Genomic DNA, 15,381 nt, shown 5'->3' with positions numbered 1-15,381 from the left:
AAAAAATATTTACATGAACTCCTAATGCTGTTATTGATCGTAACAAATAACTTATTTTATTTTTCAGATTATTATTTTTATTAATATAAACGGTTACTTATGATTGTTTTATAGGTGATTTGATAGATACCCTTTTACACTTTGTGTACTAAGGTAATATATCCTCGCTCCAGCTAGATGAATTCCACGTGTCTTTTGTACATGGCATAGAAAATGGGCCATTATTTGCTGTCTACATAGTGTGATCCTAAGTCTAGCAATTGCCCTCTTCCCATTTGCTGATGTGTTTAAACAACAGACGCAAAGGGGTCTCTGACACTCTGGCCAAGTTTTGGAGTCTTAACACATGCCAAAGATTTTGAAACTACACTTTAAAATTGCAAACACGTCTATGCATGGAACACCAGAAAAGCGCATTTACTACCTGCCTTTATTTTAGGACATATGGACAGTTATTTTAGGACATAGGGACAGTCAGGTATACGAAATATTCCGCGTTCACGTAATTTTTGGGGAAGGACCACATTCTTAGGCAGTGTACTGGATTGATTTCACCTCTCAGGCACATAACCTAAAAGTCATATAGATCGAGACAATTTTATCGTTGATCCAAAACTTCCTTTTGATCCTTTGTAAAATGTGAACACTTTTATAAACGGAACACTGGAAACAACATATTTACTACTTTTCTTTCATTAAAACAACATAAGAGCAGTTGGTGCATGCACTAAGTATCTCGCATTCACAAAGAGTTCGGAGTGTACAATAGGAAACATTTCATGACCCAAGCATTAATGACTAATTTTATAACTTGAACCTTGATCATATGAAGATAACTTTATGGTTATTCCAGGATTTCCTTCCTTTATTTTACTACATAATATGTAAAATATTTATTTTTGCAACATGGATTGTTTGTTAATCAAAAATTTTACCTGGAAAATAAATTTTGCTTTTCAAAACAAATTTGCTCAACTGTCCATATGCAGTGACATGCAATTGGGTAATTAACAACTATTTTACTGATTTCCTCTGGAGAGATTCTAAAATAAGAAAAGGTTGTTGTAATAAATATTCTTTAGTTCATATTTTTATAGGCAGGCAAGAACCAACAAACCGATTTTGTTGTCTCATGCAAATCTGAATTAATCAAAGCACCAAATCTTAGTACATAAAAAAAATTGATTTATTGTATGAACCATATGTATGATGCAACTGTTTTTCATACCTAACTTTAACTACTGATCGCCGCCATGGCTTTACATTTAAAAATAGAAAACGCCGAGACATCTTAGACTTTGATTAGTTTAATTAGGACATTAACAGCTACACTTCTCAGTATATATCTATAAATAAGATTCTTGCTAATTTCCAAGTAATTTGATTGTGTAAGTATTTTTTGTACCGTTACAGTATAGAATCTAAAATTATTTACAGTAAAAGAATAAATATTGTCGATACTATACATATGGACATTTTGATCGAGTCGATTGATTTTTCTTCTGGTTTGGCGGAATGTGTATAGATCTTTGTTAAACATATTGATACGATCCGAGATACAACAAAGCAATGAAATATTAAAGAACGATAATTGAAAGTAAATTAAGGATAGAATTCGATTAAAATAATTGAATAGTCAGGATACACAAACAAAGACGAATTTAAACCCAGATTAAAACGTCTTAGACAACAATAAAAAAAATACTAACTCGATCGCCTCCAAAGAACGACGAACTATAACCTGAAATATAAAAAGTGAGAAGTAACTTAACTCTCAGGAATCACAATTCGTATCAAGTATTAATTATTGACGAATTAACTTAAACAGCCGCCGATCCAACCGCTTAAGCTACCGGCAAATGTATAATATATGTAAAACTCATGTATAATATGTGTATAATCGTGTATTTTCAATATATAATTTATATAATTAGCTGGGAAAAGTAAATATATAGTAAATGCAACCGTCTATTTGCGTAAACATCCGATATTATTACCAAGTATTGTTCAAGTACTACACAACTTGAAAACACTAGAAGAGAATTGCAAGTATATTAGATGGTGTGTGTATATGTATTAGTATTGATGTAAGACTTTATTATTAAGATAATTGAAATAGGAATGTGATATGGTATATGAAAGAGACAATATAGGTGCAACTACACGTGAAAAATAGTAGAGCTCTATACCATATTGTATTGATAGGTCACAAACAACATTTGCCCTATATATTTTCTATTTGACCCATCAATTATTGTCAATTGATTCAGTACCTTTGAATCTATCTATAGAAATAATAACATAGAAAAAGGAAAATGAGTTAGTAGTATAGCCCACAAACATGCAAGAGGGGTCTTAAAGTTGTGAACTTGGCCAAAGTACATTCCCTTTACAGTGTGCAGTATACACCCTTCAAGTTCTAATCCAACTTGTGCTCTTCTGTCCCTTTGTGGTCCTATGCCCACATATGGACTGCATAAATCTGGAAAAAAAGAATATACAAAAACTATAAAGAGTAAAGAGGGGGAAGGGTGTGTGCATGAGAGAGTACTCCTTATACGTGTGGATATATTGTTTGGTAAATATCGGGGGCGAATTTAGAATTTGAACTGGGTTTGCATTTGAAATTTTGCTACATCATATCTAATCTACTTGGCTTCAAAATTTATTATTTGTACTTATTTAGTAAGAATTTTAACACATGCAAATATTTTAAACCAAAACTACTAAATTCGTATGAACTCATCTTCTTCGCTGGATCCACCCTTTTATGTATGAGCGGACTTTGAATGAGCATATTGTAAAGGTTGAGGTAATTGGGGTTCATTTGATCCGTTTTCTGTTTCTTCTATTCAAATTGTAATTAGTCATTTAAAATCATTTCGTTTTTTTTCTTCTGTGACAATTACGGGTAAGAATTTGCTTCTATTCAGTGGCGGTGATAAGATTTTTACCAAGAAGATTCAACATCCTTATATAACATAAAAAAATTAACTCTAACTCCTACGTATATAAACAACAACAACAACAATAATAACAATCCAAATGTGATACGCAAATGGGTACGCGAAGGATAGGCGATGCAGATTTCTGCTTATGTATATAGGTACGAAGGATAGATCAGTACGCGGTATGCTTATGTATACACGATTCGTAGATACAATCATATATACGTAATGGATGAGGGGTATATGGAGAAGGGGTGGACCATTTGATGATTAGAACGAATCACAAAAGAGTTGGGTGTTGGGTGGGTAGAGTGGGGGTTGGGACCATGAGGACAATAGCTTGGGTATGGTTGAATAAGAGAGGAAGGTGCACGTGGGGATGGATAAGGCTGCTGTTTTGACTGATCAATATTGTGTCGGGCCAAAGTCTTTGGGCTGAGGTGTAAAATTGGCTTATATTAACTGGCCGACAACAGAATATTACATTAGTGGATTCAGCTAGACACCCTTTGGCGCACTTCTTTTGGACTCTCTCACTCTTGTATTTGGTTTCAAATATTCGAGACTTATTTAAAAATTATTTCAGTTAAGTTTATATTTAAAATTTAAAGGGGAGTCTTGCCTTGACGTAACTGATAAAACTACTGTCGTTTGATCAGCGTTAAATAACTTATACTTGAAATGCGAGGATAAGAGACAAATTCTGGTCACAGATTAATGGAAATTTAAGCGGGAGGAAAAATCGTATTTTTTTTTAAATTTATAATTTGATCTATTATTTTAACTTCAAATTTAATTTTTTTTTTTTTTGAAAAATATTTTTTATTCACAAAATTTCAACCTTTTTAACTGAAATTTATATTAACTTCTAAATACCCCTTTTCAATTTCTAATTCAAATACTATTCTTTTTAAAAACTTTAATCATATCATGTTCAAACGCCTAACTTTCACATTCTAAAGCGAGAATATATCGTTTAATTTTATATATATATATATATATATATATATATATATATATATATATATATATATATAAGCCACAAGGATTATCTATTACATCTTGCCTCTTCGCAGTGATGATCGGATTTGAAGTATGAATTATGACAGTCAAAATAAAATTAATGTGAAAAAATAAAATTTTAAAATATGTATATGTATATTTAAGTTTAAATGTGTAATGTATGTGTTTGTGTTGTGTGTTTGTATATTTTGAAAGTATTTATTAAATTTGTAGTCAAGGAGATTTCTAACTAATAACAGTGCTATCAAAGTAGGAAGTAATGTTTTTCCTAATCTACGTTCAATTATGGGTTTTCTTGTTCCTGTTTCCTTATTTTAAAGTCTGCACTTCCAATTGTGAATTTGGCTCTATTCATAATATACTTGCCTTCTACAATCAGAATAAAATACGGAGATAAAACGAGTATGCAAACATAATAAAATCCGACGGTACATCCATCCTGAAATGTAATAGAAGTATAGAACTTTGATTTTGTCATTGTTTTTTGTATTTTCTTGCCATAAGGTTAAAGAATTAGTTTTGACAAAATGGAATGTGGTGCTTGGAAATATTTGATAGAGAAGGATTCCTTATCTGTATTTACAGATTTGGTATCTTGAATAATACATCCTATATCCCACTTTTTATAACAGTATTACCATTTTGATAGTCAAATTGCTTTCTGTTTGATGACAATTTTTTTCATATAGCTTGTTTTTGGGAAAAAAATAAAATAAAGGTTGATAATTTATAGTTCTTTTTATAATTTAGGAGTACTCTATTACATCTTTCGTCTTAGCAATGATGCTGGGATTTTAGGTCAAAATATTTTTAAAATTTGTAGCCAAAGGGGAAAGTTTATCAAATAATAACAGTGTTACCAAAGTAGGAAGTAATTTTGTTTTCTAATCTACATACATTTATGATTTTTCTTGTTCCTGTTTCCTTCTTTTAAAGTCTGCACTTTGAATTGTGAATTTGGCCCTATTCATAATATACCTGCCTTGTAGAACTGGAAAAACAAAAGGAGATTTAAAAAGTATGCAATCATAATAAAATTGGATACTATATCCATCCTGAATGTAATATAACTTTGATTTTGTCATGGTTTTTGGTATTTTCTTGTCATAGGGTAAAAGAATTAGTTTTGACAAAATGGAATGTGGTGCTTGGAAATTACTATAGAAAAGGATTCCTTATCTGTATTTACAGATTTGGTATCTTGAATATACATCCTATATCCCACTTTTTTATAATAGTGTTACCATTGCTTTCCACTTAGATCACAATTTTTTCAAATAGCTTTATTTTAAAAATTAAAAGTTGTTAATTTATTGTTCTTTTCATGGTTTCTCATTACGTTAATTTATGTAAAAGTATCAAAAAATCGATATTTGTGTTTATGAGACTTAAAATTAAAAGGTTTGATTCTCGTATTCCGAACACTTATCTTTTTTGAAATGGATGGACTAATTGTTTTCTTTCATATGGGAATTCAAGAACACTTAGTTAATCTTTTTGTATAATTAGTTACTTTTATTCAAATTAACTGGTTATTTTGTACAATTTCTCTATCTTGTGGCGGTAACAGTAACACGTGGATTTTTTTATGTTAACTTTTATTGATGATGTGTAAATTTTACTTAACCCCCTTAATCTTTTGAATTTGAAAAACAATACTTCCATTACTCTTTCATCGTAAATTAACACACAAAAAAGATCGTCGGGTCTCGTGACATTACTTGATTGGACTGTATATTGAAGTTGTAACTTTTATTTTTCTATATAGGGGTGAAAATAATATATCTAGAACACTATCAAAATATAAATTCGATTGGAAAAAAAAAGAACTAAAATCTAAATCCAAATTTTGATAGTAATGTGTAAAAGTTAAAATTGTACAAGAAATAAAAAGAGTCAAACTTTACAGAATTTGTCTTTTATAATAACTTTACTTCTTGTACCATACTGATCAAAAAGTACATATAACATAACTGGTCCTTTTGCAAAAAAAATCACCTCATTTATCGGAAAATCATTTTATCAACCTTAAGAAAAATAAATAACAATAAATGAGTAGTAATATTGTTAGGTGGAGGTCTTTTTCTGGACAGTAAACATCTGACACGTGAATATGGGCTGGACTCCAAACCCAATGGGCCCACTAAATTAGCTTAGACCATCAACCCTAAAAAGACCATTAGATAAGGTGATAAGCCTACACCACTTAGAAAAACACCCTTTAATGGTTTATTTGATAGTTGGGAATCCGTCATTTTTATTCAGAGGTCTTAGGTTCAAGTCTCTGGGTGTAAAATTGTTTTTACTGAGAGCGTTTTACCCTAAAGGTAGGACTTTTCAGTATAAATTCAAATTTAATTGAGCTCCAATAAAAAACAAATAAAATATTTTATAATTGAAATGCAACTCCCTAACTCCAATAATTTAAAGGGATAAACCCCATTCATGTTGTTTGGTTGTGGACAAGAATCCAAACAAATATTGTATCAAGTCATTATCATCTAACTGTAAGTTAAAACAAGTTTAATGTTTCTAGCAACTTCCAATAATTGTGGGAAAGTTTATTTTAAAACCAACAAAATCCCCAGTTATTCTCTTGGGGTAACTGGAGTTTTGATCTTTCAATTATTAGTAAATTCTAATTCTGAATCTGGTGATCTCTGAGTAAACACATTTAGATTGATATGTTCACATTTAATCCCTTTATTTGTGAATCTTCACAAATTGAATGGATTATGAAGTGTCAAGCCATTTAAGCATCGATGTGTTGTGTTAAATTCATAAAGTTGCTCCATATTTGAGAGTAATATAGTTATATAAATAGTCTAAATATTACATATTTGCTATATAACTGGACCAAAAATACATATTTTAATTAATTAAAGGTTAAATGTGTTTAGCCAACTATTCCAAGGATCAAAATTAGATTTATCAATAATTTAGGACCAAAAGTGCATATAAATGAAAATTCTATTAATCGATGTTGGATCCCCATTATAACTTAATTGAATATGTTGCTTGACCAAATGACGATAGTGTAAGACACATTTAGAGGTGCTTTTCCAATAGTAGCAAAAAGTGAACAAATAATTGGACTAATTGAGACCATTTTCATGTAGTATCTAGGAGACTAATTATAGTCTTGACCATCAAAAAGAAAAGGGGAAGAAAACAAAATTAAAAATGGCTTTTTGGTATATTTTCCCAATAATAATAATAATAATTAAATTGTTAGATATCCTAAGAAGCAATATCTTGCCTTTTGGCTTTTGGGACTGCTCATCATTCAATTAATCATGCTTAGAAATTCGATTATGTGAACAAAAAAGTCTTTACTAATTTCTAAAGGCCGTCAATATTTTTCTATAATCGATGTAGTTGTTTGATTCTCGACAAGAAAATCACTCAAGATTTTCTTACACATTATCATCTAGTTTTTGGTCAGAGCAATGTTTATGTTCATATTTGTTTAGAATATCATAGCGAGACAACTGTAAAAAGCGTTGCCAACAAAAAAAATCAGAGTAAAACAAGGAAATAATAATTAAAAAGATAAAACATACCTTAGAAAATCTTTTACTATTTTTATCACGCTAATGTAACTAAAGTAAGATGCATGCACTTCTTTAGAAGTTCCTCTTTGTAACAACTCATCGATCGTTGACGGTTAAATTAGGGGCGTCTAATAGGCAGATTGAACAAAATTTAAGCGGATCAAAATGAATTTCATATAAAGTTTGTCTTAGGCAAATTCCACATTAAAACGGAAGAGTAAAGTTAGAGGCTAAGGTGGGCGAATTCAACTATCGAAGCATCATTTCTATTAAAACGTTAAAACTCAAAGGCACAAGAGTGTGAGGTGTCAATAATTGGGCCAAAACAAATAATACCTTGACAGTTGAGCTTGAATTGATATAGGTCATATAAAGAGCCAATACATCCCTAATTTGATCATCGGCCAAAGCCTGCTTTAAGCAAATAACACATCGAAATGAAAAGGGAACGTTAAAATCTTATAAGGTGGGGATAGAATTCAACTATTGAGGCACTATTTGAGTTAAATCCTTGGGGGATAAAATTGTGAGGCCCCAAAAATTGAATCGGAACTAATAATTTTTTGACAGTTGAACCTGAACCGCTACACTTTTGTGAAGAGAGATTTACATAGTAGCATAAGCAAATTCAATATATAAACAGTGAGTGCACGCGCAACTGAAAATTCAAAAAAAGATGCATATATATTTGTAAAATGGACCCTCACTGTTTTTAATGATAAAAGAAATCACAATAACATCATTTATACAAACATAAATTTGTGCTTTAAGCACTTTTAGCAAGCGTGCTTTTCCAACGGTGCCAAAAGGTTTGGGATTAGTTTGACTAGCTTTATATACATTTGATCATAACCATCAATTGCTTCAAATGATTAATCTATGGACCTTCTTGATATTCTTAGGTGCTAAATTTACCTTGTAATAATAAAAAGTTTTGCTCTTTAGATCACGCTTTTTTTTTACTAATCATAATTAGGGATGTGAACTTTAGTCTTTATTAAGAACCCTATAGTAGTACTACAATTATGATACAAGCATCACAATGAAACACCATCTCCCTCCTTCGCCAAAACTTAAAATAATAATTAAAAAAAGAAGAAGAAGAGGCAATTGAAGAAAATAAACAGAACAAAAAGAATTAGACATATTGTTTCTATAATTTGATCATTCTCCCTTCAACTAATTGCAGAACACCAAAATAAAAAAATAAGCAAAACAAAGAAGGAAAAACTCTCAAGATGGATTAAGTAAAAGTGTACAATTGCTATTGCAATTCCTCAGTAATATTTAATGTACTACTATTCTTATTAGGAAAATAAACTCCCTCCATTTCATAATAAGTGGTGTTTTTAGCTTATGCACATACCTTAAGAAATTGATTACTCCTAGAAAATTATGAGTGATTTTATTAACTTACCCCTAATTAATACATACCTAGAAAAAGGAAAAGCTATTTAATGATTGAGAAAAGACATCATTTCCCCCTGGAACTTGGCAGCAAAACTCACTTTAGCAACTAAACTTAACTGGTAATTATTTACCCCCCTAAACAACTTAACTGATAATTATTTACCCCCCTTACGGGTGACGTACAAGAAAGTGTCTAATCTCTTAAAAGCGCGTGGGAGGAAAAAAATAAATACTAAAAGTGATCCCAACTGTACGGATGTCATCTTCTAATTGGATGATATATTAAGATTTTCTTAATATTTTATTTTCTATTTTAAATTAACTTTTCCTTTTCTTTCTTATTCTTTTCCCTTCTCTTTCGTTCTACTTCACAGTTATTCCTACTATTTTTTCTTCTCGCTTTGTTTCTTTGTATATAGATTTAATTTATGGGTTTGATTTGACACAAATAAAGAGATTAAATTTGTTGAGTTAACAAACCTTAAATTTCAAATTCACCGTGAAACAGTCATTCAAATGCATAAAGTTGACATTTGCATAAAATTGACATTTGCTTTGTTGCTGTGTTGGTTTCTCTCTCTAGTGTTGTTCTGGGTTTTGTTATTAAGCTCTAGTTACTTTAATTTCTTATTACATATTCAAGGAACAATCTTCACAATCGAAATTACAATTCTTGTCTTCAAAGAAATATTATTGTTATCATTGAATGCACCCACCGTCGAAGAAGAGGGGGGACAGGGTCGCTTACTATTGTTATTTGTGTTAACAATAACAATGACAATTGTTATTGTTATTCAAACGGTGGATTTGGAATTATGGGTTGCATTGTCTCAAGTCAATTCATACTTATGTTAATTGTTGTTAATTTGTAAGCCGAGATTAAGCATGTGAGTTGGAACATTATCTGCATAAGAAGATTAAAATGCAAGCTCGATCGAGGCATACTTTCTTAGAAATGCAAGCCGAATATCTTTGGAGGGGCGGCACTTTTAGTTATATTTAGTTATCTTAGGATCAGAGACTTTTAGTTGTGTTTAACTAAAAGTCCGCCGAGGAGAAACAGACTTTTAGTTATGTTTAGTTATCTTAGGTCAAATGAGACTTTTAGTTGTGTTTAACTAAAAGTCCGCCCCTCAACAGACTTTTAGTTATGTTTAGTTATGCCTGTTCTCATATCGTTTCTTATATTCTTTGTATTGTCCGGTTATTAGTATTAGGAAAACTTAATACATTGATCCGTGTGGTGATTTTCGGGTTGAAGGAGTTGAGTATTTTGGAAAGGAAAGCATCACTGATAGAGGAAATAACAAAAGAAAATATGAAAATGCAGGAGTTAGCCAGATATCCTTGAATGCTTATTGCTTGGGTTGCTTGTCTCAAGCTGAATTCATACTTATGTTAATTGTTGTTAATTTGTAAACTGAGATTAAGCATGTGAGTTGGAACATTATCTGCATAAGAAGATTAAAATGCAAGCTCGATGCGAGGCATACTTTCTTAGAAATGCAAAATTTGAATATCTTTGGAGGCGGACTTTTAGTTATATTTAGTTATGCGGATCCTAATGGAGACTTTTAGTTGTGTTTAACTAAAGATGCCGGAGAAAACCTTTTAGTTATGTTTAGTTATGCGGTCCGGCAGACTTTTAGTTGTGTTTAACTAAAAGTACGAGGGGGAAAACGACTTTTAGTTATGTTTAGTTATGCACGTCTGTTCTCATATCGTTTCTTATATTGCTTTGTATTGTCCGGTTATTAGTATTAGGAAAACTTAATACATTGATCTGTGTGGTGATTTTCAGGTTCAAAGAGTTGAGTATTTTGGAAAGGAAAGCATCACTGATAGAGGAAATAACAAAAGAAAATATGAAAATGCAGGAGTTAGCCAGATATCCTTGAATGCTTATTGTTTGGGCTCATACCTGAAAGTTAATTATTTATTAGATTAGCTCGTTGGTGGAGGAGAAATGAATCTACTTCACTCCCCTATACTTCCAAAGAACAAATGTAATGGAAGGTATGCAATGAAACGTGCTTTCACCACAAGGATAGTTGTATTTCTGTTCTTTCAGCTGTTTATGGCATTCTTTAAAGAAGACGGTTAATGTACTTGCCTCGATATCCTAATGAAATTGTGTGTATATGAAGGCTTCAACCTAATCAATTTCTTGTTTGACACCTTAAGCGTGAAGTTCCTGTGATGTAATACGGTGGACTTCGACTTGATATGGTGGTGGTGGTGTTCTTCAATAATGAAGAAATCCAATGCGGTTTGGGGTGGGGGTGGAGGGCGGAAGAAGGTGGGGCGGCGGTGTTGGTGGCGGGGCGGCGGTGTTGGTGAGAATGAGGAGAAAGTAGAAGAAAGAGAAAAAATAATAAAAGAAAAATAAAAAATGAAGAGTTGGTAATTTTTGACGTAAGCGATGACAAGAATGATGTGGCGATGACGTACAAGTGTAATACACTGTTGATTAACCTGGGTCCAGCCGCTAAGGGGGTAAATAATTATCGGTTAAGTTGTTTAGGGGGGTAAATAATTACCAGTTAAGTTTAGTTGCTAAAGTGAGTTTTGCTGCCAAGTTCCAGGGGGAAATGATGTCTTTTCTCTTAATGATTCTTGATTATAAATAAAGGTAAGTTTGGAAGAATAAAATCAATTTAAGTTTAAAAGAATAAGATCAATTTCTTCTTGAAATCCTAAAACACCACTTATTTTGAAACAAAATAAAAAGCCTAAAGCATCACTTATTATGAAATGGAGGGAGTAATAATTTAATTCTTTATAAAAAAAATTGAACTTCAAATACTTCACATCAAGGGAAATTGTGATCCGAATAAATTTCTGTACAGGAGAGAGTATGCAAAAAGAAAATCACGTACAAGGCTCGAAGAATCATAGATAACCAACAGTCAGATAGTAGAACTTTAATTCAGATGAAAGTTGAAGTCATGAAGTAGCTTTGACATAATTTAGATGCACTTAATAATTTAATTTTGGATCAAAGATTAAATTTTGAAAGACTGAAGCCCCGGCTAACAAAATGGGGAAAATTAGTGTCCTCTTAAAAATGAATACTCAATTTCTAGGAATCAAAATACTTTGACCAATTGTACTTGAATTTCCGTATAGTAGAAAATATTAAGAGGAATTGAACTCAAAAAATTTGACTATCTCTATGTCTCAACAAGTCTCAAATCACCATATGCAACAAAACAATTTTGGAAAGAAAGAGAAATTAGACGCAAAATTGAATCAAAATCATCTTCTTTGATTGAAATGATTGAAACTATCCGATATGTATACAAGAAGAGCCTTAATAAGCTAAATTAGTACAAAATTGTTAAACCCCTCTTAATTAACTAATATCCTCCATTGCTATGTACACTCCCAAGATGAGGGAAAAGAACAATAGAAAGAAAATATAGAGAAAGCCCCTAATAGCCTTGTTTCTCGAATGATTTCAATCATGCCAACATAGGAGCATGACTACACATCTTCTAATAATGTAAAGTTTGGCCCTTTGTTCTCTAAGAACTCCTCCAACTCCTCTGCTTGAAATTCTCCTCTTGGAACTTCCCATATTGGTGCTGCTCATCTTCATCTTTAATTCAATTGTGTGATTGAAAGAAAATCAAGAAAATGAAGGAAGAAAAATGGAATGTTTGAAGTGATTCTTGGATTTTCTTTGTTTAGAGCTTTGGGTTTCTTGATGATGTATTTTTCTTTTGGTTTTTGTTGGTGTGTGTAGAGAGATTGAAATGAATGTGTTAAGTTTAAGTGGCAAGAAGGGGTTCTTATAGGTGGGATTGGAGAGTGGTCCAAAATTGTATTGGTCGAGTAAAGAGGACACTATGGGGGCATCAAAGGATGTGCAATGCCTCCTATAGCTCACCACACAGTCCATTGTGGGTCCTACTTTCCACTTGGTACCCCATACCCCACATCACACCACAACCAAGTAAAAAATAATGTAATTTTACAACCATATACAACTACTTGTGGCATGTGTATGTATTACCACCCAAAATTGTTTGGTTGAATAGATAATATCCATCCTTGCACCATTAATCACATATTTTGGGTTTGCGTTCTGGTTACAGATAAAATTCAGGTAGGAGTATTTTCCTTTTTAATGACCTTATGCGACGCAAATCACAAATAAGTCGAATGTAGACACCAGACACTAGATGAGAGATAAAAAAGAAAAATAGATATGTATGTATCCACCTTTCTGTACGGGGGTTTGGTTTGAATTTCCTCTATCTTAATTAGAAGTTTTCAGTTAGAATTTCGAAAATGAAAAACTTTCCGATCGAGACCTCCTAATGGATTTACTTTCCAATTGAGAGTGTTTTACCTCCTAATGGATCTACTGATCAGCACGAATCTGAACTTGTATATCGTATTTTTCTTTCTTAGGTGTGGTTGTGTCATTTGTGAATCCTAAAAGTTGCAAGTGGTCACACAACAATTTGAATTTACCCTAATTTTTTTAACTATTTAAGTCAAAACATTGGTTATAATTGGTATACAATATGTCACAGTCTATGGACAAATAGTGTAGGCAATACCTACAAACATAATGGGTCAGCCATTACATGAATAAGGTAGCACAGTCCTTAGTTTACGAGCTGCCCTACAACATGTATTTGTGTTGCCTCATTCATAATTTGTTTTTATCATAAGGTCGTTTTCTTGCTTATGTGTAATTAATAGATATTTCCAATGAATATTAAAAAAAGAAATAATTTTAGTTGGTTCCACGTAAGGGTCAAAGAGGCATTAATAGGGGATAATTCAGTTGGATCCTACTACAAATGCACATCTTAACCACCTTCTTAACGTTTAATGGCTTCTGATTATTGTAATCTTATCCTTCTTTTGACTTAATATGAAAACTGACACGTACATTATATGCATGATGATGTGGATTATCATTAGAGAATTGTGGATTATCATTAGAGAATTTAAGTAGTGATGGAATATGAATATGGTCAGACGATATTAACGACTAAAATCTTATCAAGAAGAATAATTTAATTAAGGAAATTAGCGCTTTTAGTCTCTCAAATATTAGCAAAGTTTCATTCTGGTACTTGTAACTTTTGGTAATGCAGATTTAACTCAGTTAATTTATATGTGCGCTTTAATCTCTGTGATGGTGAATTTTCACAAATTTAATGAATTTTTAAGTACCTAGACGATGCAATTGTCAATGTGTTATATAAAATGTATATTGCTACAATATATTTGAAGATAATAGTTCAAAAATAGTTTAAATCTAAATATCGCATATTTTTTATATTAAAGGACCAAAACCAACCATTTCAAGGACCAAAATAAGAATTTATCAAAAACTGAAGGGCCAAAAGTATAATTATCTCTTTAATTTAATTAGTGGAAATTTAATAAATAAATTCGAAAAGCTCTCCCTTTGTTTTTAATGATTTTGGTATCTTTTTCTTTTTCCCCCTTTTGTGATGTAGGTGCTGACAGTAAGATGCAAAATTAAATTGGAAAAGATACTGTTTTTCATCATGTGCAGATTTCTATTAAAAGGGAGACTAAATATAATGTTATAAAAAGCATCCACGGAACATACGAAATTTCAAAGATAAGCAGCTTATTCATGATATGATATTATTCCACAAAAGAGAAATTGCTAAAATCCAAGATATGCTGAGGTAGACACTAGTCATAACTATAACTTTCTTTAGGAAAGTCAATTTTGTGATGTTAATATATCTCTACTGCATTACAAAGTAGTCTAAATTTTTAATAGTTTTTAACATTGGACGTGGAATTAAATATTAGACCAAGAGATAAATTGTTCATTTCTAGATAATCAATCTCAATATATTGTTAATTGAGTTTCAATTCCGTAGTTATGTTCTATATTATGTATATGAATTTTGTATTTCATTTCGCTCTTTACCGCCTATTCACTCCAATACACATTAATTTATTTGTAAGGTTTTCTAAGTATGTAAGTTTATCCTTCTTTTGATTAATTAATATAAACATGAGACGTACTTTATTTGTATGATGATGTGGATGATCATAAAGAGAAATTAAGTACTGTTTGGAATATGGTCAGATTATATCAATTCCAAAATTCTATGAAGGAGAATATTTATTTAGTGGACTATTCATAATTGTATTCGAAAAGCTCTCCCATTGACGGGTGATGATATTTTCCTTTTCTTTTTTAGTGACTTCATTCCACTTATCCTTTTCTTCTTTTTGTGATGTTGTGTTGATTGAAAAAAAAGAAGAAGATAAAAGATATTCTTTACGTCATGTGTTTATAAAAATTCTGTTAAAAAGGACATTATAAAGTTAAAGGATCAAAAGGACAAACGAATTTCAAAGATGAGGAGCTTATTCATGAACTTTTGTTATCTAGTTAAAATTGCTGAGGCAGACTTTAGTCATAACTATAACTT

At 31.4% G+C, this 15,381-nt stretch overlaps 1 protein-coding gene across 1 annotated transcript; it reads right to left on the bottom strand.

Annotated features, from left to right (window-relative positions):
* Positions 1-12,182: 12,182 nt before the first annotated feature.
* LOC132066756 (small polypeptide DEVIL 4-like) lies at positions 12,183-12,713 on the bottom strand. The gene has a single exon (XM_059459974.1). The coding sequence runs from the start codon at positions 12,534-12,536 to the stop codon at positions 12,396-12,398; it is 141 nt and encodes a 46-aa protein (XP_059315957.1). The 5' UTR covers positions 12,537-12,713; the 3' UTR covers positions 12,183-12,395.
* Positions 12,714-15,381: the final 2,668 nt, after the last annotated feature.

Source organism: Lycium ferocissimum, chromosome 8, assembly GCF_029784015.1.
Source record: "Lycium ferocissimum isolate CSIRO_LF1 chromosome 8, AGI_CSIRO_Lferr_CH_V1, whole genome shotgun sequence".
Lineage (NCBI taxonomy): Eukaryota > Viridiplantae > Streptophyta > Magnoliopsida > Solanales > Solanaceae > Lycium > Lycium ferocissimum.
Note: the sequence above shows the minus strand (reverse complement) of the source record. Positions and strands in the feature narration are given on the sequence as shown.